The sequence below is a fragment of the Asterias rubens genome, chromosome 3 (assembly GCF_902459465.1).
Source record: "Asterias rubens chromosome 3, eAstRub1.3, whole genome shotgun sequence".
Taxonomy (NCBI): Eukaryota; Metazoa; Echinodermata; class Asteroidea; order Forcipulatida; family Asteriidae; genus Asterias; species Asterias rubens.
In genome coordinates, this window is record NC_047064.1 from 16,660,755 (window position 1) to 16,685,682 (window position 24,928).

The following is a 24,928-nucleotide window of genomic DNA, read 5'->3' on the forward strand; positions in this document are numbered from 1 at the left end:
TCCACAGATATAGGTTCGAATCCCAGACTGGTAAAAAAATGGCTTCCTTGGACAAGACCATAAAGTACAAGAACTAGAGGCCATACAAAACTATAGATACATGTAGGTTGCAAATAGACGCCATTTTTACAGGCAAATTGCAATTTGGCTTGCAGGTGCGTCAAGCACTCAAATTATTTACGTAGACAGGCAGCGCCGTTAACTAACCAATCAGGCAACGAGTTTTGTGAAACGCGTGCGTGCTGCATGCCATTCTCGCGCAAAACGCATGACTGTGTGTTCCAAATTGACCGTAAAGATGGCCGATTTACTTCGCATACAATGTCCATGTAGCACTCTATCTAAAGAACACGATAAATGCCAGCCATGCCAGCCTGAAGACACAGCCCGGCATATAAAGCATATTTGCCCATCTTTTTCAACCATTTTTACCCAAGTTTCTTGACATTTTTTTCAGACATGAGGAAATCCAAACTACATGTATAGCCACTTGTTTTGGGCAATGTACAATGTAAGTTTTAAAATTGACAGAGTGAATTCTGTCTGAACTCTCGAATCTTGAACATGGGCAAAAAGTTGGGTAGCCATGGCCAGCCTGTTGCTACATACCTGGCTGCCGGCACCACGCAAAAGAAACTGTTTGTATGTATGTATTGTTTATTGTATATTTCTACTTGTATATCAATATTATCAGGTCTATGCTTTGTTTTTTTTGTTTGAAAGGGCAAGGGCACCGAGGCATTTTCTTCTTGGTAAAGGGTACCCTATGAGGAAATTGTAAATATTGGCTGGAGCACTTTAATGGCACCAAGGTAATGGCACCAAGGCCACATGGAGGCAGCCGCCTTCATTGTCTCTGTATAGTACCAGGACAAAACAGTTTTCTCTTGTCTTTTATTGACAAAGAATGAACTGAAGAATGTTTTATCAGTATTCACAGCAAATCATTGACCATTACCTGATTTGGCATACTATTTTCAGGGTAGCCTTTTGCCCAGTTACTCAAAGATTCATCGTACGTGTCTCCACTTTCCCACTTGTACGTGCCCTCAATCGCTCTGTCGTTCAGTCCTATCCATGCACCAGGAGCATTCTGAACTTCTTTTAGCATACTAGTCAGGAATACTACAAAAGGAAAAAAACAACCAGATAAACAAAGTTGCAAACAAAACTCTTGTAACTGTTGACAGGTACATGTAGCCCACCTTATTGGGCATGCCTCGCTTTTAACATTGGTCTCATCAAAGTCACAGAGATTAGACCGTTGTTAAAAGCGAGCCATAACACCCCAACAAAGTGGGCGATTTAATTCACAGGGTGACTGCTCTGTATTCTGACACCCTTACATGTATGTTCTAATAACCTTATGTTAAAAAAAAAAAAAAATGTGATTTATTTGCTAGGATTCGGGTTAGGGTTAGAGTTGGGGTTAGAGTTAGGAAAATACACTAAGGCAGAAGGGGCGTATGAACATTGGGGTGTAAAAACAAAGGGGAGTAACCGTTCACAGAACTGCATAAATATACAGATACAGGGTATCTGCACACAACAACAAAGTCAAATTCAAGGCTCTGACCCTTTCAATGCTACCCTTAAGAATATTCAAGACCAAAAGTAAGTGAATAAAGCAAGAACCCCCCCCCCCCCCATCTGTAAATAAACCAACTTGCACTTCATGGTATCTTTTTATAATGTATATGCAGCGAATTCATGTTCTCAATGAGTTGATGGGAAAAACTCATTACATTTTGTCGAGACCACATATAACTGGATTTTAACCATTCACTTTAAGACTGTTTAACTTTGGGTAAAGGGGGGGGGGGAGACAACTTGATGAACACATCATCTCCAACTGGACTTTTATTTTGCAATGTTTGCATAGTGTTTTACAACGCGGTTGTGGTGCATGTAGGTTTACAGCATTGAGCTGTTCCCAGTGGACTTTTTAGACCTGTTACATTACTGTGGCTGATGCGCGGAAGTCTTCTACAACCTCTTTAGGCCTGTTAGTTTTTAAATCAACATCGCGGTGAGCAGATGAGAGGTCAAGTTTTACATGCCTCCCCATTGGATTTAATTTTGTCATTCTACAGAAAAGTCGCTGCACATAAAAAAAGAAAAAAATGGGAACATGGGGAGTTTGACAAAGACTTTCGCTAGTGTGTACAGAAACAATACTCACCCTGAATCATTCTGCTGGTAACTGATGCTAGTGCCCCACTCTTATTTGTCTTACAAAACTCAGCTGCCTTCTCATACGTTTGGCCATAAGAACTAAAGTCGAGTCCATTATATACAGCATAACACTTGCCATTAAACTCCGTAGACTCAGGGTAAATACAATTCCCGAGCACTCCCACTGAAACTACAACCATAAAAAAAAAAAGTTAGTCAAGAAACAATCCACATACATGTCTAATACCTTAAAGGCAGTGGATACTATTGGTAATTACTCAAAATAATTGTTAGCATAAAAACTTACTTGGTATAACAAGCAATGGAAAGCTGTTGATAGTATAAAACATTGTGAGAAACGAGTCCTTATGAAGTTACGTAGTTTTCGAGAAATTTGATTTCGAGACCTCAGAATTAGATTTTGAGGTCCCAAAATCAAGCATCTGAATGCACACAACTTTGTGTGACCAGGGTGTTTTTTCTTCCATTATTATCTTGCAACTTCGAAGACCAAAGGTTTGTTATTTTGTGCATTTGTTGAGATACACCAAGTGAGAAGACAGGTCTTTGACAATTACCAAAGGTGCTCCAGTGCCTTTGAATAAAATGTGTCTCCCTTTTGATAATGATATATATTTTGGAAATGCTTGAGCTCGCAAAAGGCACTAGTAAAGGTGCTATACAGGATTGGTAGAGCTGACAAGATCAACCAAATACATGAAATAAGAAATCTATCAAAAAGGGATTAATTTGCTGTGGTGAGTGAGGAGAAAATAGTGCAAAAACAAGCACAAACTTACATATAAGAGATGTTAAATTTGCAATCGGGGATTTCTTCATCCCGATGCAAATTTAACATCTCTATAATCATTGTGGTACCTGCTGCCAAAACATCGGATTCGCACTGGCCTCTAGCTGCCGGGCAATCTCGGTAGTCTAGTTGGTAAGACACTGCTCTAGAATTGCAAGGGTACATGTGGGTTCGAACCCCAACCGAGTAACAAGCCCGTGATATTTGTTCGCAGGACTCAGGAAAGTACCGAGTATACAGTGCTAACACACAATGCACAAACTTGTTTACCTTTTTTAAAGGCAGTGGACACTATTGGTAATTACTCAACATAATTATCATCATAAAACATTTCTTAATATTACGAGTAATGGGGAGAGGTTGATAGTATAAAACAATGTGAGAAACAGCTCCCTCTGAAGTAATTTTCATCCAATTTCAAGTTTAGAATTTGAGGTCTCGTAATCAAGCATCAGAAAGCACACAACTTCATGACCATTGCATCATCCTTCGGATGGGACGTAAAGCCGTTGGTCCCATGTGTTGTGACGCATGTAAAAGAACCCAGTGCACATATCAAAAAGAGAAGGGGTTCGCCCCAGTGGTCCTGGCTGGATTGGCAGCATAGTGCGCCACAGCACCTTGTGAACCATTACATGGTGCTTAAAGATTACGTCTTATATCTCAAAATTCACCCCCCTCCTTGCAGTAATAATACCTGGCACTTTGTATCCTTTGGCAAAAGGCGCGTTATAAATACGGTTATTATTATTACTGTTATAGCTGTTACTGTATTTGGTATAATTATGTTATGTTTGATATAACGGCGAAATGCAACACTTTGTCAAAGAGGGCAAAGAACCTGTGCTGTACTTTAGCATGTAAATCTGCTACCACACCCTAAACCATTCAAAGACAAATGAACACAACACCACAATGAACTGCTGTCCGAATACCAATTAACATTTTATAAATTACATCAAATCTGGCAACACCAATAATATATGGGGCCAAGGTTCGCTAAAAGTACACATCATTACAGTAGTAGGAACTGTACCGTGGACTATAATTCTTATTTTAGAATATCACACATGGTACATACACCACACCCACTTCAACCTTTATCCCATGAAGCTATACAAACTCCAATAAGCCATTTGTGAGTTAGATGTTAAAAATTGTTTTATTTTTTTATTCCATTTTAAATCTCGGGACACTAAAAATATCTTGACCTGGAGTAGTCCAGGGAAGTACAAACAATTAAAAACTGTTGCAAAAAAAAGAGGTTTTTTCCACAAGTTCCTGAAAATAAAACACTTCATATTTAAGAAATATAAAAACAAACATCACAAAAAGACGAAACAGACAACAATGTAGCATACAGACAGTAAAACAACAAGCGAACAAATACACAAAATACACAACAAACAAACATACAGAAGACAAACAGGCAAGCAGACAAATTTCATGAAAGATGGACAGACAAAAACGAAAACATCACCACAGGAAAATATCCCTCTGCAGAGACAAGACATATGTCTTGCTTGCCTCCCATTAAAATGATGCACAATTAATGACACTTTTGTCTTCTACTCTTTTATAGCCAGTTTTAAAATGCTGTGTCAAAATCAAAAGCCTTTCATAAACCACAGAGGAATTGTTTGTGTCAGTCAAAAGGACAAATTATACGCCATATCATCAAAATTCATGAATGACAATTTAGAACAGACTATAATTTGGAATGTGACTTTCTCAACTGCATTTGAAGACCATTTTATACCGTATACATTCAGTCAAGAAAACAATAAAGTTTTCCCAGCAATATAAATAAGCATTATGCCCAAACACTTTATGAAAGAAATACATGTTCAATCATCTTGATCAGAGCATACTTAGCGAAACAATAAGTTGTCAACCATCGGTTCTTTTCAACGACCAACACTACTCAAAAGAGATTTACACATGGTACTACCGTAAAACATCACCAGAAATAGTCTAATCTCAAATCATCAAGTGTTCAGCCCGGTTCATACTTCCTGCGAATGCGAAGGCGACTTGAATGTTGACGTCACAAACGAATAATCACATTAGTTGACTTGTGTGCTGAACTCCAGCGAAACATTCGCTGCAAACACAACTCTGTGAAAAATGTGTATCGTATCCGCAGAAAGGATGAACCAGGCTTAACAAAAAAATATCAGGGCTTGAAAGATCGACTTACCAGCAGCGAGCACCAGAGAGGCGGTCAGCAGTCTCAACATTGTCTTGAGTAGCGCCAGCCGCAAGGTAGCAGATCCAAAAACCAACTCCTATAACTGCAAAGAGAGTGCCGCCCTAAAACCAAACCCTACACCACCATCCCAGGGCAAAGTGGCATGAACTTTGTCACCCAAGCACTAGCTGATACAAAACAACCAGCCACTAATGACCAAGTACAAAGATTGTCCTTGATACTCATCAAGCACTTTGATCTGAATTAAACATCAGACTGATAAAAGAAAAACTTCTGACAGAAAGTTTCCAATCTTTGGCAATAAAATCAATAATTGATAGGTTTAGTATTGAATAATGCAAACCACCACCCAAAGTTGGTGCAAAGTACTGAAAAAGTAATGACCTAAAAGTCTGAACTACAAGTATTTTTTAGTAAAGGTCACAAGCTACTTTTAAAACACTTACAAACCAACCATTGTTAAAAATGCTGAAAAACTGTTTGAATGAATTTGATATGATGACCAGTATTTCCTTTTTTTTAGTGCTTGTCTTTTGATGGGTGTAAATACTTGCTTAATTCTACAATTCTAAACTTGTACATTTGAATCGTTGTAGCCAATCCATCTTATAAACTTACTTTTTCACAAAATGACAAGATCTGGCATCTTGCACCATTAAGAAAAGCTTCAGATGGTTCACAACATCGTTCCAGTGGTGTACGATCTTGCCACACTGTTTTCGCCAGAATACCTTCAATCATAACCCCCTGGAAGTGTGACTTGAAAATTTCTGAATATATAGGATATATTAAGTAGTCACCTTCAGTTGATCCACTCTTTAAAGTGCTTGATGTGAGCGCCGAATTCCTTTTTTTCTGTAAAAACCCCTGATTCTTTGCATCCAGTAAGCAGAGCCATGAAATTGGGCTTAGTTTAAATCATGTACATGTGTGTTATTAGCAGTGGGACTGCAAACAATTGCAACATGTTTTTGTAAACAAATTGTCTGATTGATAACCAACCTCTACAAATTGCTACAGTACCTGAAAACAATGCACCATACATTGTACATTTTAGCTCAGAAGGAATGTTTTGGAATAAAATATAACTCAAACATACAGTACAATAAGTTTTCCAGCAATAATTTATTGTGTCATTTGCACAAAAAGTAAAATTAAAAAACGCATTGAAATGCATTTCACCAGAAGCTGTCATAATCTTAGATAATAATATTCACAATTCAAGACCTTTGGAAACGATAAACAAAACAAATTGATGGCCACTGATACAATACTGTAATAATATGCCACGCACATGATTATGCTAAACCCTTCACTTTTGTACAGCAAAATAATAAGAAAAGAAAATGGGAACAAATAATTTATAAATTTTGCAATAGTTTTCATAATAATATTTAACTTAAAACAGAGCCTGTCCATGTAAGACATTTTTAACTACAAGAGGAAAAATGTTGTTCATTGAAAGCAGCAAAGTGGCAGTCATATGCATATAACATACTATTTGGCTGGTAACATTCTTCTGCTAAGCAGATTTTCTGTAGTGGAGCTATAACATCTTGCCCTCTTGTCCTCAGGGTCCCATTTTACAGAGCTGGTAAAGCGATAAGTATTGTTTAGAATTTTCTACTGAGCAACAGTAGCAGGATACAGTCAAAAATGTAACACATACCATGGTATTTTCCCTGGTAACCTGATTTAAGTATAATTGATTTTGCGCTTAGCTAATTGTTTTTGCTCGAGCAGCTCTATGAAATTGGGCCCTGGCCTACAGTGAATCACCTATCCCTAAGTAGAGTTCAAATACTTCTAAAAGAAAAAAATGCTAAGCAAAATAAAAGAAAGATGTTTTCCATGCAAAACTTAACAAAATTGGTTTTCGAGAAACTGCAGTAAAATTCCAAAGTGTCTAGAAAAATGTTAAACCCTGAACAAATATTTCTGACGAAATCTGCAACAGGCAAAGTTCACCGTGTCTTATTCCAACCTAATATTATGGCAAGAACTTGGAATAAAACCCTCAAAAGTATGGACTTTTAACTAGATCCCTCAACCCCGTACAATTATCAAAGCTACATGTATGTGCCACTTGGAAGGAGGGAAAGAGGTTGTCAAATTCACACTATTTTACATTGTAGCTCTGTGTTACAGTCACTCTGTGGACATTCCTTTGTTTTTACAACACTGTCACTTACACGCGTACACTGTGTGATGTCCATAAATTATGTGGTCACACTGAGATTCCCATTGCAAAAAGGTTTTATATATACTTTTTTATTTGCAATTTATAAATAAAGCATGACTTCTATTACACCACACAAATACTGATCATACATCTAAACAAGTTCAAATACATGTAGTTGCTCCAAATATTTATGACATCTGTGGCAATTTATTCTACAACCCAATTCCCAAATAAATTCATAAATATGGGTGTTGAAAGAGTTTCACCTCGGACACTTAAAATGTCATTTACAGCTTGTGTTGTTGATTGTGGAAGTTAATGTCAAAAGCAGGAACCAGTTGCCAACAATCAAAACTAGATATATTTGTTCATCAACAATAGTTAAACTGAGAGCTTTCAAATGAAACCTGACAAGGGCTTACATTGTAAGCATGTGTCAACAATACCTCACAATCTTATATGGGGTAATGGTTCCATTGTCTTTAATTTAAATTCCATTTTAGCATTTCTAGTGTCTGATATTGATGTGGGGCTTCTCAAAATATTCAGTTTTTGATTGGAGTGATTTTCTTAGGGTGTTCACAAGTTTTATTTCCCGACGGCCACTTTAAGGTGAGGGCTGCAATTCAATAATTTGGGCTGGGCAAAACCAGATGTCACCACGAACACGTTGCCACCTACTCCTGGGGCTGAAACAGGGTTACCATAAGCTACATAGGAGCCTGGCTGGAAAAGAATGCACTACTTTCCCAACTGCAGTAATGCCCACGGCTCAATTTTATGAAACCTGTTAGCACAAAAACTTGCTAAGCACAGACAAATAATATTGCTAAGCAAAATCTGGTTGCCAGATAAAAGTCAATAAAGTTTACATAGTTGTGATTGGTGCCCCACCCACTTTCTTTGCTTAGCATAGAAATTTGTTATGCAGTAGTTTCTGCTCAACAGCTTGATGAAATAAGGCCCCTAGTCTCTACACAATCAGCACTGACTTTTGACTGTGTGAAAGATACACAGTAGCCAAGTTCAGACTTGTTGATTTAACCCATAGAGGTGACACATGTGCACAAGTTTTGAGTGTCCCACCACCAAACTAAGAGATAAGGTTTACACAGACACTCAATGGCATACACGTGGATGGAGCAAAGTACACTGAACAAAGCCATGAAGTACAGTCAATAATTTATCTGGGTGTATAATATAGGTACATTTGTACAGTACTACTGGCAAAGTGTACTACATGTGTAGGTACATGTTACAAAAAAAAGGGTTTGAATTGGGTTGAAAATCCACAAGACCACAGGGCTTGAAGCTCAAAATGTTGACTGCCCACCAGGATTATTTCTACAAGACTAGAATTGAAATGAGAAAAACAAAAACCGGTACAGCTTAATGTTTGAACTTATTTACAATTGAGCAGGCAGTAAGAAAAGATTTATCTCATTTGTTTTGTACTCAGGATAGTTAGTTACATCAGACTGGAGTCAACATTTGAACAAAAACACATGACTGCCGCACTCGTCCACAGTCATGAGTTTATTGGCCTGATGCTAAAACCACTGGCCTCTTGCCTGTGGTTCAGTGTACAGTTAAAGCCCCACACGATAGATCTCATACAGCCCTTGTGAATCCATTACATGTATGTCATATAGCACTGTTAAAGGCAGTGGACACTATTGGTAATTGTCAAAGACCAGTCCTCTCACTTGGTGTATCCCAACATGAGCATGAAATAACAAGCCTGTGATTTTTTGAGCTCAATTGGTCATCGAAGTTGTGAGAAAATGATGAAAGAAAAAACACCCTTGTTGGATGAATTTGTTTGCTTTCAGATAGTAAAAAATGTTAGTGAGAAATTACCTCTTTCTCAAAATCTACGTTACTTCAGAGGGAGCTGTTTCTCACAATGTTTAATACTATCAACAGCTCTCCAATGCTCATTACCAAGTTAGTTTTTAAGTTAATACTTGTTTTGAGTAACTACCAAACGTGTACCTTCCCTTTAAAGCAGAAATGTTTGCTTTCTGCTTACTGCTAACATGTTAAGCAGGATACCAGTCAAAAATGGTACATGTGGAAATTGTACTTTGGCTGGCAACCATATTCTGGTGAGCACAATTTGTGTTTGCTTCGCTACTTTTTGTGCTTAAGCAGTTTACTGTTAAATTTATAGATGAATCATGCGGACTTCATTTACATTTAGCACTAACTACTACAACAAGTTTGTTACATTGGGAGGGAAGAGGGTTGGGTGATTATAGACCGTATTGAATAACCCTTTTTTGCTATGAAAGTCGCCATCTTGTAGGGCAAACCGTTTGATTTCTACGACACACGCACGCACACACGTACGCACACCCGCACAGACGCCATGTTGTAGGGAAGATATTTAAACGGTGACGTCATATTCAATACGGGCTATAGGCATGTTGGTCATCAAAGGAAATGTATTTGGAGTTGGGCAACAGTGAAGAAGCAGATCTATCTGGATACGTCGTCATCATCAGCATCTGCTGTGACTGCTTTGATGTCGGCTAACGTACGTACAAAACGAGACCATTCATCGTGCCTTGGAGTGGCAAGACTCTGTAAAGAAAAAGAAAAAGAAAAAGAAAAAAACATCATTTCATTTCAAGACATTTATTTCCATATCAACAGAGAATCAAAATAACAAGAACATAGAACAGTATTGAGGAGAATTGGAAATGGGGGCATAACCAGAAAAGCCAACGCTTGTGGAAGTTACGTACATGTATGCCCAGACAAAAACAAAAATGGACTTGTACATAAACATTAACCAGTATAGTGAGAATATATTGTACATGTAGGTATGATATCTACATGTAACTATTGTAAACCAAATTCTTTTAATGGGTGCGTTCGTTTAGGTTCCCTGTGTCGACCCCGGTGTCGACCCCGGCTATTTTTCCCAGGACGAACGTGGGTAATTATCTGCACATGTTCGTCCTGGAAAAAGAAAACGCCACACTGGGGTCGACCTGGGGAAGCTAAACGAACGCACCCAGTCTGTGACTTTTTATTTGGTGATGTACATGTATTTAGTGACGAAAAGACTCATAATTTATAATTTATAATAATATTATGCTGCCGATCAATACTCTGGTTACTTATTTCATATAATAAAACTATTTAAAGGACATTTTCAATGTGATGAATTAATCAGTATTTATAAATGAAAAAAAAAATAATAATACATTCTCAACTGACTTCTGATGGGAGATGTAAGTGACCCATGTTAAAATGCACAGCCAATCTAATGTCCGACTTATTGTGACCTCTGTGATGAGGGCACTATTTAAAACCCTGCTAAGTGCTGAGGGACTGAAGTTTACTGACCGTAAACACATTTTAGTCAACTACACGTCCAGTTTATCGCCAAAACAGGTCAATCTCCTTATGTTATAACCCAAGACAGTCTCAATTGGTTAGGGATGAACAATAAAGAAGAAGATAAAGGGAAGGGATCTGTAAAAACAAGAGGTTGAAAAAAAGGCAAAACCAAAGGTAGAACGAAGGTAAAATAAGCAATTTATTAGTGAATAAAACAAACTAAAAACAGAGAAAAGCGGGAAGGCAAAGACAAAAAGTTGTTAGTGATTTCCTTCTTGTACATTAATATTGAAACGTGTTAGTAGGCATGAAAGAAGAAAACGAAATATTCAGTACCTGTGGCTAGGAGCATTGGACATGAGAAAACATCTTGGACCGGGAGCGGTGGTTGGAGCAACTGTGATAATGTGCGCTTTACAAATTGGACTTACATGTACGCAATATTAACATACAGACGAAGCGACAATTTAACAGAACGGGCACAGCAGGAAGCTTAGTTTGAAGGTAGACAATAACTTGCACTCAGCATTCCTTACACATTCTTCACAGTGCATAGTTTTACAAAGCTTGCGTTCATTACTTTGTTATTGTAATTGTTCAGTCCTAAATGGTTATTTTACGAAAATGCAGTGTTACCACTTGTGTGAGGAGAGAATTTAAATTGTATAAAAAGTATCTCTTTAAAGATATTACACAGAATTGATAGAGCTGAGAAAACCGAAGTGTGAAATGTTTTGTGTCATCAACAATATACATGTACGTAAAACAACAAACCAGTGAAAATTTTAGGCTTAAATGTAAATCATTGTGCGAGTCAGAAAAAAATAGTGAAAAACCATGCACATTTTTTCAGAATGTGCATACGTACAAATAAATCAATGTCCTTAATGTTGGTTTTAACAACCATCATCAGCTGTTAGTGCTTTTTACATGTTTTAAGATGCGTAAAAGAAAGTTCTCGTTGACAGATACCCGCAAACCACTGGACCGTCAAGCCATTCCACTGACCCACATTTTTGCGCTGAAGTACTAAGAGCGATCCTGCACGAGTGAATACGCACATTTGTAATTTGAATGCTCCGGTTTGTTTTTAAAACTCCACATTGCAATTTGGAAAAATTTAAATGGTTTTCATGGTTTTATTTAAAATGTTTGTGAATTTTATTAAATTTTTGTATTGACAGAAATTGTATGCGCATCGACCCACAAACTGCACGTTTTGACAAGATATGCTAGCTTGTGCAAGGTAAACCATGCAGCACGACTAATGCAATTATTGACTGAAAAAGGGGCAATAATGTTATAATGCTACTTACCTCTCCTACATCATAGATGAAGACTCTACCCTCTGCATCTCCAGCCGCTATCTGCTGACCGTTGTGAGACCATCGGACTCGGTTGGCTGCTGGCTGACCATCAAGGGTCACACTAGCAGTAGGAACCTGGATCAATTTAAAGGTAACAATACAGGTGACGATAACAAAATGCTACATAGTTAACTGAATGTGTTATAACTGGAAAGCTTCCTAAAAGAGTCCGATACATTTTGTTTTTGGAACCCTTTGATTGTTTTAATCCTATATCATATTGGTCACATTTTTGAGATATCGCGAAAACTCCAGAGCGTAAAATGATGGAAGAATAATCCCTAACAATTTTGCTGTGTGATTAGGCATGAATCAAAACATTCCCAAACAAAAATGCGAAGACACATCTTACTCAGAATGATGTCATCAGATGTTTTGGATACCTGAAGGGTACCAAATGCGATTGCAATTCACACCAGTTTAACTTATAACAAAACGACTAATAGTCAGTCATTATGTCTTTATTTCACTTTGTCTTTCATTTGCAATTGTTCCTACCTCTGTTTCATTGTTAAGATTCCATAGGTCCAGTTTTCCCATCCCATCCACCGCAGCGAACAAAGCTGGGTGAACTGGTGACCATTGCACATCGTAAACATAATCACTGTTGTCCTCAAATGAGTATAGAGGTTTAGATTGCTGGAGAGAAGAGACAAACAAATTATTACAATAATGAAGAAGAATGGAAGTTCTGAAAACAGAAGTTTAAGAGAAATTATTCACTGATTTCGCTACAGGGACACCTTACCTTCGGATTGGGTGCTTTGAGCTATAAAAATTGTTTATTATAAAATGAAAATGAGATGGAAAAATGGTTTAAAAGTAGCATCAAATGATCCACACAAATATCCCCTAAAATTGTATGGTGTTTTACTTTGTGAACTTACATGGTCCGCCATTTTGTCAAAAAAATTTCGTTCGCAAAATGGTGCATTACATTTTGTGCTTAAATAGTTGAAGAAAATATGCCTTTAGTTTTTGGAATTGTTCAATTGTTTTTATCCTACAGCATTGCAATGAAACTAACCTGTACAAATTTCAATTCAAAAGGTGGTAGCGTTTTTGAGATAAAGCCGAAAATCCAGAGCGGTTATGTCCACAGAGGAAGAATAATCCGCAATTCTCACAATCTAAGAAACGCTTCTGACAGGAGCGCTTCTCAGAACCACATTTAAAAACATTAAAAACTGATATCTTTTTCGATAACAACACTACCCTGAAGTGAAACGAATCTCATACACGCTTGACACTATCAAAAGCTTGTCAAGTTAGTTTTTACTGCCAGTATGAGTGACTACCAATTGTAAACCTTTCCATTTAAGGTCATGGCGGCAATCAAAGCAATGGTGACAAGGGGGGTTTTCAAACGCTGTCTTCCACACTTTGGCCGTATCACATCTGTAAGTGTGGAAAATCATAACTGGATCCCAGGACATATACTTACTTTGAGACTCCATAGTTTCATGGTCCAGTCAAACGATGATGATAGGAAGAGATGAGAGAAATCTAGCTGTCCCTGTACATGATGACAATCAATACCAGTGACTGGTCCCTGGTGTGCCTCGTACGACTCATTGATACCAGCTTTGCTGTAGGAGAAAATACATTGATTCTGTTAAACTCTATGCATTTCCACCATTTGGATACCCCTGAAGATTTCAAGTAGTAATTTGGGAACAGTTATTTAATGTAAGTTCTGAAAAGTAAAGATCAGAGATCAGGGCACTATTTTATACAACTGCTTAACCATAACAATTAAATAAGCATAAAAATTACTTGTTAATTACTGGAAAATGGACAACAACCAAAATACCATGTCATGTGCACGGTTAGTGAATGGGTTCTCTGCTCTTTTTGTACTAGGAAGAACATTAAGTATGCCGCTTGGCACTGTTCAAGGTTTACCATAGGATTTTTTAAAACTGTATGGCATTGTGGACTCAAATATGTGCAGTTTGACCAAAGGCACTGAATTGAAACAAGGTCTTCGGAGCATTTTCTTCTTTTGTTTATCTTGGTTTTTAATGCCTTAATGTGCATTCTGAAGCATTCTAAATGTTTTTTTTATTCATGATTTTTGGGAAGCTAGCGTCTATCAGGGGAGAACCCTGATTTATGAAGAAAATACAGCTGCCCTTTAATCACTGGGCAGACACATTCGGATAGCAATCTGACATTTCCAATGCAAGCAAATTGTACAAATTTACCTGCCATGTCTGCATGCAGTGTACACAGATCCGTCTTCACTACCGACCACAAAGTTATTCACATCATTGCTGGGGAAGGTCATAGACATCACTGCTACCGACTTGGATTGTTTGTAGTGAAGCTCCATACTGTCCTGAGTATCAAGGAACAAATTAAAAAGGAATTTACAGTTGTGCTTTGGGTAAAGTTTTCTTCTTCAAGAGTGGCTTCAAGGTTAATTTGAGTTTTGTGATGCACTCATTTTCCAATAGATAGAGTCCTCATGAAACTAGTTTTGAATGCCACTTTATTTGATACTCTTTGAGATCAAAATTTGAAACAATCAATCTTAGGAGAATCATCTTAAAAATATTATAAGAACGAACAGGAAGCCAGTGGAGTAATTGGAAAGCTGGGGTTCATGTTTTCTTAACTCGTTATGGATACGCACTGCTAAGTTTTGAACAAGTTAGATTGTTGGCTCTGTGAGTTAGGCAATAAATAAATGAGAATATTGCAGCAATCAAGTTGACGAACTACAAAAGTATGGATGAGCTTTATTCCTTTTCACAATGTATCTATTATACCCCAAGGAGGCTCTAGGAGCTTTTTTAACCCACAGTGACCCCTACCACTTTCCACTGTTCTCGCCTACATGTAGGTCCCTATTCCACATACGTGTACATGTAGTTCCGACTACATGTTTCAAGAATACCCCAGTGTTTTACCCCTACTCCAGAGCAGGGGTGGATATTCCCTGGTGTATGCCCATTTGTCGGGGTAGATCAAGGGTAAAGCGATCCAAGTGTGAAAGGGTCAGCAGTTATACTCCTGAGTTACCCCATGGGAATAGCCTAAAGTAAAAAGAGGCTTTGGAGGTTTCCAGTAGCATAGGGAGAGAGAATAACTTTCTTCAACTGTGTGTGACCCAACAGGGTACATTATCATGGCTCAACTTACCATAAGTAAAGAATCAGAGCTTATGTAAGCAGGGAATTGTCATGTGTTAGCAGAGAAATTTCGCTTGAGCGCGTGTGTAGGCAGTCATGTGCATGTGATGTACATGTACACGTATGACAAAAATTATGTGCTTGCACGGTAAGTGGAGAATGGTTATAGTACATGTAAATGCAGAATTCAGCGGTAAGCAGAGCCATGAAATTGAGCCAAGATGGAGTAGTTATGCTTACCTGTGGCTGGGACAGCATGTCTAGACTCCATGAGCACATCTTGCCATCAGTTGATACGCTTATTAAATTGTGCGCATTCTGGGTTCCTACTACATTCACACAGTACACAGGGTGCTGTAGGGTTAACATAAGAAAAAATAGATTAATGTTATCCCATCACATTAAAGGCAGTGGACACTATTGGTAATTACTCAAAATAATTATTAGCATAAAACCTTCCTTGGTAATGAGTATTATGGGAGAGGTTGATAGTATAAAACATTGTGAGAAACGGCTCCCTCTGAAGTGACATAGTTTCCGAGAAAGAAGTACATGTAAGTTTCTATGGATTTGATTTTGAGACCTCAGAATTAGATTTTGAGTTCTCGAATCAAGCATCGGAAAGCACAAAACTACGTGTGACAAGGGTGTTTTTTCTTTCATAGTTATCTCGCAACTTTGACGACCGATTGAGCTCAAATTTTCAGTTTTATTATTTTGTGCATATGTTGAGATACACCAAGTGAGAAGACTTGTCTTTGACAACAACCAATAGTGTCCTGTGTCTTAAATAATCTTTAGTTTGTCTCAATAAAAACTGAGTCCTTGTCTGAAAACAACTAGAACAATTTATTTGACTAATGGATGTAATACATGTACATCATGTAAGAATAGACAAGATTAGATTAGGTTTAGTTCTTCTAAATAAAATCATGGTAAGAATTAAATCTCAGTCAGAACAAAACAAAACCCCCAAATACAAATTAAACAAACTAATTCATCACGAAAAAGAGCTAATCAAATTTAATCTAATTTAATCTGATCTGTTCATACGGCGGCTAGGACGACAAGTGAAATTCACTACCCGCATTACATGTAGCACCTTGGTCATTTTAACATTCCTTTAATCTTTCACAGCTCCCTTGGGAGTATACAGCCTCGGGCTGCCTTGGTGCTCTGAAGGCTTTTTCAAACACACTCTTAACCTCTACCTTTGCAGGTGGCATTTATACCCCTCATTACAGAGAAGCAATTAAAACATCTTGCTTATTGGGACACAAGAGTAATGACCGGGGGTTATGCCCGGTTCATACTTCATGCCAATGCGAATGTAGACTTGTGGACAAGTCGTTAAATCGGCCCCACGCGCTGAGATAGTGCCCCCGACAACACTGCTCTCGCGCGAACTCACTGCTCTCGCGCGAACTGATGGCTCCCCGATTTCGACTCCTCATTAACGACTTGTACAAGTTGTCATCAGTTTGTGCACAGCCTATGGGCACTTCAGCCGAAATCGTACGGACGCATCTGATTGGTCGATGTCGTTAAACCAATGAATATTCAACATGTATATGCTATCAAACAGTACACCCTGTATTGGATGGGTTCGGGGAGGTCACATGTATGAATGAACGATCAACAAACCTGTCAGCGTGTATTTATTATGCCTACACACTAGACGTCGTGTGTGTATGGTTGTACTTTTGAGTACGGATTTTCATCGGGAACTTTGACGTGCATATTAAATAAATAACTTCGTATTAACTTGGTCTGACTTGGTTGATAAACTTGAAGAACAAGATATAGAAGCAGCTGTCAAGTAGCCAGTTTTCTCAAGGCATGCAACATGCAAGAGATCTGCTCACGTCGACGACAGGTCGCAAGGAAGAAGAAGAAGAAGCCGCCATTTATATGCATCATGCCAACACACACACACTGCACACAGCGTGTATTGATTGATGAAAGGCAATGACACTTTTGTAAACAAATGATTTGCACCGGCTGAATATTCGATGTAATCAGTAGCCTTGCTCAAGGCAGTGGTGATGGTTGGTGCATACTGTGTTGGCATCATGAAATCAAAACAGGTGAGCTTGCTGTTAAGTTTCTTAATTAAACTACTAATAAATTTGCGTTGACAAATAATATTGCAAAAATCTACCTCCATGGAGTTACCGGTAACTTGGTTTGGGGCTTCTTACTTAAAAGAACAAGTTTTGTTTTGAAGTAAAACTTAACAAAACATGTGTTATTATTCATATAACTCACTGGTTCCACCATGGAGGTAGTTTCTACCTCCATGGTTCCACAAAAAGCACTGTCGTCAGTGGCGGTTGCACCGACACACACAGGTTTTTAAAATTGAGCCCCTACTTCTAAAGTTCTAGTTCTACACAATGTTACTTGTTTTGCATTGTTGTTGGAACTTTTGTATCTAGAGAGTAGAGTCTCAAGCAATGCAAAAAGTACCAAATTCACTGTTTTTGTTGTTGTTGGTTTTTATAATTAAACATAATTGTTGTTTTTTTTAGAAACAATAAAACATAATAACAAAATGTTTAAAAAATTTAAACACTAAAACTTAAATAAGATTTGAAATTACATGAGAGTCTTTATTTGTGATGGTGTTGCCTCGAACCTCACTTTAGCCCGTAAGTATTAGGTAGGTTTTATTAGCTGCATGTTATGCCAGCAAACACGTGAACGTGAAGGTCAAAACATTGTGTTGTTAGGTGACGTCACCACTTTGGGCTTAATTCATGTTCACGTAAGACGTCTGCACAGAGAGGTACCTGACGTGAAAAATGGTATCTTCATGTGTGATTTTAACAACACAATTTTCTGACATTTACGTTAACTTATTTGCTTGCAATAAGTATTAGCCTATCATACTACGGATAGTATTAAACAATCAACATAAGTTCAGGTCAACATTGTGTGTTTCTTTCTTTTCTCCACAGGGTCACATGGCAGCCTGACAGTGCAAGGGAAACACTCCTCGTTTAAGAAGGAAGTTCATTCCACCCCTACCCCTAAGCTGCTGTAAAAACTGTGAAAGTTTGATCTCCTGCCTTACTGCGAGTCATGGGAAAAGTTAGCCGAGATGGATCTGCATTGGAGTGAAGATGTGTACGCAAAAACTGATACAACTCTAGACACTCATTAAATTACTCTGGTGCCTGATTTATAAAGAAATGTTCATACAAATAAAATAATCTTAATTGCAATCCTCTGTTTAATTGGTAACCAATGAAGCGATCTTAGAAGGAGCATGTCATCACGACGGCGATTTAACCTAAATATAACACGAGCAGCCCAGTTCTGCAAACTGTGAAGTCTCTTTTAAAATATGCATGTGGGTTTTCTGTAAGCAGCCCATTACAACAATCTAACCGAGAAAGAACATGGCTGCGAATCACATGATGTTATGAATCGTCAGATACATACTTCCTAATCTGTGACACATGAAATCGAACAGACTTGCAAAGCTGGAGCCGTTTTCACGAAACGTTAATCTTAGGGTTTGCATGTTACGTTGCAAGGCTGGGACTCAACTCAAGTCGTAAGATTAACACAAGTTGGAAAGAGTTTGGTGTAAACGAAAGCAGGTCTATTTGATCAGTCATAGACAATTCAATCAAAATATGCACCAAAGTTCTTGACTGATGTGGATGGTGCATTCTGAATGGTTCCAAATGTAAGAATGACATTTATACTGTGCAATTACCAACAATTATTTTGCTCATTTTAGTTAAAATTTATTCTTTCCAATCCAAATACTTAAATATCCAAAGCACAGACTGAGAGGGTTTGATAATGTATAAAGGCTAGGCGGTTGTGCAACATAGGTAGAAGACCCATTTAAAATGTTCATTCAAGTTAGTTTTTCCATATCCACCACTGTTTACATTTCTGTACGGTCTTCTAGCGGTGTCCACCCGAAGGTCCGTTAGTCCGAAGGTTCGATTGTCCGAACGCACAAATTTCCCATAACAGGGGGTTCATTAGTCCCAAAATGAAATAGGTTTCATTAACCCGTACATTTGATACGATAGTCCGAAGGTTCATTGATCTGAAGGTTCACTGGTCCAAATAAGGTCCGATAGTCCGAATCGACGATCAAACCTTATTGTCAATTCGGACTATCGGACCTTATTGTCAATTTGGACTATCGAACATTCAGACTATTGAACCTTCGGCCATCGAGCTGTAACCCTTCTAGCACTCGCCTAGTTTGTAAATTGTTTAAAGTGTTTTGTAATGAACAGGTTTTGCACAGGTTTATATAGCAACCTGGAGGTGCAAGGGAAACACTCCACATTTTCTTTATTTACAGTTTCTACCATCAATATCCATTAGTCTGAAGGTATTTTCATTGTTTATTGCTCAATTTAATTTATTTATTTCAACCACTGGTTTGCATTTGTTGATCGATTTATCAATAAATTTGTTTCTTGTTTTTTGTTTGAGGCAAACTACAATTTGAGTCACTGTTCCTTTTTTGCATTTCACGGTGTCTTTACCCTATTTGAGCCTTATATTAATTGTTATGATTGCTTGGAAGTGAGAAGTATTTTTCGTGGTTACAAATGCTTAAAACAAAACAAAAGTACAGCTGCTATATGAAACCTTGTCTTGCAATATCTTGGGCAAGTAGAGTGTATGTCGATGATTAGCTATAATACCTTTAAAATACATCGACATCTGAAAAGAGTTACTGAAATTTTCCGGAGTCCCTGCGATCCGCACACGACTGCCCTGTGAAACTTGTCCACAAGACTCACATATCAAACTTCCACATGTCGACCATGGTTTTCAAAATCACTTTTTAGATGAAAACTTAAAATAAAAAAACATTTGTCAGTAAACAAATAATGAATTTTGGGACTGGTAGTATTAATACAAACTATATTTTATGTTGCAACTTGTCCAGGTGTCGTATTTAAAACACATTTTGATTGGTAATTTGACGTAACGTACTGTCCAGGGACTTATAGCAAGTTTAATTTATACACAGTCCGAGCAGAACACATCGGGTTAAAGGATTGCATTGGACCATTACCATTGACCGTGGGCATTATTTATTTGCATGAGGCAGCTCACGGATATTAAACAGATAAATAGTAATGCATTTGAAGATGACTTTGTAAAGTTAGGCCCTAATCAACTAATAAAGCAGTTAAATCAAAATAAAAAAGATTCACAGATGCCCTCCGGTTCAAGCTTTACAGTATTAGAAACTATTACTACCCTCTTATAAAAATGGACTCGTCTGCACGATTGTCTCCGCGGCAACAGTGAAGGTATACCGCGTTCATACTTGAATACATGAATACGTACCGCTGACAACTTGTACAAGTCGTTAATGAGGAGTCGAAATCGGGGAGCCATCAGTTCGCGCGAGAGCAGTGAGTTCGCGCGAGAGCAGCGTTGTCGGGGGAGCACTATCTCAGCGCGTGGGGCCGATTTAACGACTTGTCCACAAGTCTAATGCGAATGCAAAGTGTATTTGACGTGAATTTGTTGTCACAACTCCATTCCTAGATCCAAAAGGAAAGCCAGGGACATAGCTATCGCAGTTGCTGCACCGCGCTTGTGGAACGCGCTGCCAGCGAGTCTGAGAGGGGCTGCGTCGTTGGCTGTGTTTAAACACCTCCTCAAGACATTTTTATTTCCAGAACCATCCTAATTTGCTCCTCTTTTTGTTTCTTTATCAGCCTGTCGTTGGTCTGGTTTTGTTTTTGTTGTGTTGCCCTCCCTTTGTTAATGTTAGGTGCTCTGTTCTTTGTATAGCGCCTCATAAATGCTTTGTATTATTATTATTATTATTATTATTATTATTAACTCTCTTTTCGCAAGTGAGTTGAGCAGTGTCGAACTGCTCTGAAATATTTGTAGCAAATTTGTGACATCAACATTTGCTTCGCATTTGCATTCGCAGGAAGTATTAATCGGGCTTAAGACTCACCGTATGAGCTGCTGCAGATAGTGGAGAGCGCTGCACTGGTGTCCTCTTGTTACTGCGGTTATCCCACAGCACAATCTGGCCAGAGTAGGTGCCTCCTATCACGAGGTTAGGATGGAAACGAGCAAAGGACGCTGACATCACTGCAGACTGAGAATCATCAACATAGAAATGCTCTTGGTTTATTGGTTTGTTTTTGTGTTTTGTTGGAATGTTAATACATTTTTGTACACTGCAGTTACTGGTTACGCTTCTGACTAGCACCCCTGAACAAATATATTGGCAAAATAACAGAATACAAATATTGACTGCTTCGAGTGCTATGGTTAAAACTATGACTCCCGAGGTGATCCCCGGAGCATTCTATTTTCCCGAGGTGAAGCCGTGCACTATCACACTATCACACGGCCGTCGTCTAGTAAAACTAAGACATATCATGTGACGCGCTCAAAACCAATGAAAAGGCAGAATATTGGTAACGGGTGTTATAAGACTAAATAGCAGAGTTGGTACAGCGTCAGCATTTAGATTCATTAACTAGACAACACTTCTTATTCTAGTAATTGTGAAATCAGTGGTTAGATTAGTAGGATTTTAACCCACAACCTTGTGATTGCAAGTCCTGCAATCTTACCACAGGACCACGGAGACCAACAGTTAGCAATAGACATAAATGCTTACGTTTTAACAGGCTTGACATGCTTGATGGCAATGACAAAGAATCGATTAATTCTTTGTTACTTACCTGGAAATGGAAGACAAACTCAGGTGAAGTCTTTTTGAATTTATTGTTCCAGACCAAAGCGACTCCATCAGGCTCATGTGGAGATTCCTCATTGTTGTTATAAGAGGCCACAACAAGCTCCGGAAACTACAAAAAGCAAAGTCAATCATTCAGCATTAAAAAACCTTTAGTATGGAAGTGGTTTTTTAAACACAAAGTATAAATCGACTCTCTACATGACCCTCTTCAGATCCTCAAGACCCATCTTAAGACACAACTCTTTAAATTTGCTTTACAATTTAAGTTTGCTCTATACAGCATGGGCTGTTCTTGAATGATGTTATCCAATCCCCAAAAGAACCCGAGAAGCCAATGGGTGTTTATATCATAAATATTGGGGGAAATAAAAAACACCCCATTTTATGGCATCTATTTTGGGGCAGTGTATATTTTGAATGGTTGCTACAATATATTAAATGGAGACAAAAGGCAGAGCTGTATTCGAGCCAATATTAAAAGTAAAACAAAATTAAACAAAGTACATGTAAGGGCAAATATAGTATGGCCCTCGAGCAACATTGTACGTATGTTAATTTTAGTTTTTACCCAAACTCTTTTCCCCCGATGCAATTGTACGTATGTGATCATGACTGCAGACATGGATTTGGACAAAGAAGCACTCGAATTACTACAACCAGGGCCCAATTTCATAGAGCTACTTTAGCAGAAACGTTTCCTTAACAATTTTTCTGCTAAGCTGAAATGAGCAGTATACCAGTCACAGATGGTACTATTGTTTGTAAGCATAATTTTGTTGTGCTTAGCTACTTTTGGCGCTAAAGTACATGTAGCTCTTTGAAATTAAGCTCTGGTCCCAATTTCATAGAGATACCTAAGCAGAAAATATTGCTTACAAATTTTCTGCTGAGCCAAAATAAGCAGGATACAAGTGACACCTACATGTAGCATGGTATTTTGGCTGGCAACATTATTCTGGTAAGCATATTTTATGAGCTGTTCGTACCTGGGTCGACCAGTCTAGCGAGGTCACAGTGCGATGACGAGACCAGCGCTCATCAAAGAACTGGCAGTTCAACGAAAGCTTGGCCCCAGCATCCTTATCTCTGGTATGAGAAACAAGAAGAAAACATTACATATGTGTACATCCAAGAATCAAGGAAAAAAAAAACACAATATGAAAAGGTTATAAAATATCAATAGCTGCAGTTCTTCTTACTAAGCAATTGTTTTATGTTTTGGGGGATTTGAGGTATTGCATGGTGAGGTACACGTACATGTATCAATGTATTCATCAGTGGTAAGACTATGTACATGTACATGTTCATGTATTTCCACTTGCTGGGTAGATTATGTTCTTTGAGAACTTTTCTTGCTGTATTATATTCCACTGCTACATGGTAGATGTTTTTTGATTCTGGAGACTTCTCAAGTTTAAAAACTGTCTCCTTTGATGGTGACCAGAGCAACTTGGTTTTTGCTCTCGGGCCAGTCCTACCCACGAATGACACGCACCTCAGGCATTATCCTATCCATAAATTTGTATAATCGTTCTACTGCTCACCCATCTCCATCCTCGTCTCCTTTGCCCCTGTAGTCCATGAAGATTCCTTTGTCTTCAGTCAGAGCCCTCTCAACAAGCTTAGTGCTGTGACCGAACAGACTCAAGAACTCCTCTGATGATAAGAACTGCTCCTTCTCTTCCTCTGTCAACTCAATCACTGCAAGAAAAACAAGGAGGGTGTTATCAGCCAACAAATAATGGCTGGTTGAGCAGATAAGCTCTGGTGTTTCTGTTCAGCAGAGTGTGGGTTGTTGAAGCGCCTTGACCGCCACTGAGTGACGGGTATGAGTGCTATAGGAAGCCCCTATTAATATTATTATTATAAAAACCACTGCTATGAGCTACCTTAAATAAAAGTGCTTGCATTTCAGACCATGATCTGAAAACTCTGATTTGAGAAATCAATCTCAGAAGCAGATTGAACAAAGTGAAAATTCCTGAAAAATGGCTTGCTGGCCTGGAATCCCCCTTATTCTAGCCACAGAAACTTCCAGGTGTCATGATTCAGGAGGTTCACAAACTTTGTGCATCACAATAAGTATACAAACTACAAGCTTGGATTCAATATCAACCATTTCTCTCGTTGCCGATTGCTTTACTTCTTGCAAGAGAATTTGAAGGCTCAAGGAGCTTTTGAGAAAACACTTAATAATTCTGAAAATAAAAAAAAGTGTGGGCCAATTTCAAAGAGCTGATAAACACCAAAAGTAGCCAAGCATGTGACGCGCAACAAAATCGCATAATATATATACATGACTCAACGGGTAACATGAAAAGTGATGTACACCGGTGTACATCACCTTGATCGTTCCTAGCGTTGGTCGATTTCCAGTGCTGTGTACAAAACAACCGCCGGTTCGAGGGAATTGTTTCTTGTTCGTCTGCTCATTAAACAATGAATAGTCCGTTGTAATAATGTTTGAAGATGGCAACAGCACTTTGAGAAGAGGAATAACAATTGTACAAAGGTATAACAAAACAATTGTTGCACGCTGTGATTGGGGTCCATGGGTTTTGTACACCCTCGAGGGGAAATGGCACCCTCGGCTTCGCCTCGGGTTCCAGTTTCCCCCTCGAGTGTACAACACGCCATGGACCCCGTCACAACGTGCAACAATTGTATAATGTCACGTGTACAATTAGCTCCGCAGAAACTTTTAAGCGGAAGAGGCTCTATGACATTATGAAATTGGGCCCTGGAATCTACAGCATTCTTAGTTACCATCTTTGCGTTTGTACATAGATATAGACATACCTTTGGGTTCTTCTTCCTTTTCTTCTTCAACTGGAGCAACTTCAGGGACCGGTGCAACTGGAGCCGGTTCAGGAGGCATCTCCTCATCATCTGAATGGTGTTTCCAGAAAATAATCAAACCATTAGTCAGGAATTCTAAAGGTAAATTCTTGGGAATTCTAAAGGCA

General features: G+C 38.4%; 2 protein-coding genes and 1 long non-coding RNA gene across 4 annotated transcripts in view; 1 reads left to right on the top strand and 2 right to left on the bottom strand.

The window, feature by feature from the left end:
- Nucleotides 1-3,015, bottom strand: part of LOC117288109 (macrophage mannose receptor 1-like) — a 44,074-nt gene extending 41,059 nt beyond the window's left edge. Inside the window, exons 1-3 of the mRNA XM_033768809.1 lie at nucleotides 2,976-3,015; nucleotides 2,183-2,365; nucleotides 959-1,125 (exon numbers count right to left, since the gene is read on the bottom strand). Coding sequence (XP_033624700.1) covers nucleotides 959-1,125; nucleotides 2,183-2,365; nucleotides 2,976-3,015 — 390 coding nt within the window. The remainder of the gene's footprint in view (nucleotides 1-958; nucleotides 1,126-2,182; nucleotides 2,366-2,975) is intronic.
- Nucleotides 3,016-9,313: 6,298 nt separating this feature from the next.
- Nucleotides 9,314-24,928, bottom strand: part of LOC117287946 (cytoplasmic dynein 1 intermediate chain 2-like) — a 28,740-nt gene continuing 13,125 nt past the window's right edge. For both annotated transcript variants that reach the window (XM_033768597.1, XM_033768596.1), the window contains 11 exons: nucleotides 24,762-24,851; nucleotides 23,507-23,663; nucleotides 22,949-23,048; nucleotides 21,946-22,071; nucleotides 21,204-21,350; nucleotides 15,476-15,589; nucleotides 14,306-14,439; nucleotides 13,543-13,687; nucleotides 12,597-12,737; nucleotides 12,048-12,173; nucleotides 9,314-9,966 (listed from right to left, as the gene is read on the bottom strand). In XM_033768597.1, the coding sequence (XP_033624488.1) occupies nucleotides 9,862-9,966; nucleotides 12,048-12,173; nucleotides 12,597-12,737; nucleotides 13,543-13,687; nucleotides 14,306-14,439; nucleotides 15,476-15,589; nucleotides 21,204-21,350; nucleotides 21,946-22,071; nucleotides 22,949-23,048; nucleotides 23,507-23,663; nucleotides 24,762-24,851 (1,385 nt within the window). In that variant the 3' untranslated portion in view covers nucleotides 9,314-9,861. The remainder of the gene's footprint in view (nucleotides 9,967-12,047; nucleotides 12,174-12,596; nucleotides 12,738-13,542; nucleotides 13,688-14,305; nucleotides 14,440-15,475; nucleotides 15,590-21,203; nucleotides 21,351-21,945; nucleotides 22,072-22,948; nucleotides 23,049-23,506; nucleotides 23,664-24,761; nucleotides 24,852-24,928) is intronic.
- LOC117287948 lies at nucleotides 17,239-18,700 on the top strand. Its single transcript, XR_004518858.1, has 2 exons — nucleotides 17,239-17,322; nucleotides 18,196-18,700. It is a non-coding gene; the product is annotated as an uncharacterized LOC117287948 (long non-coding RNA).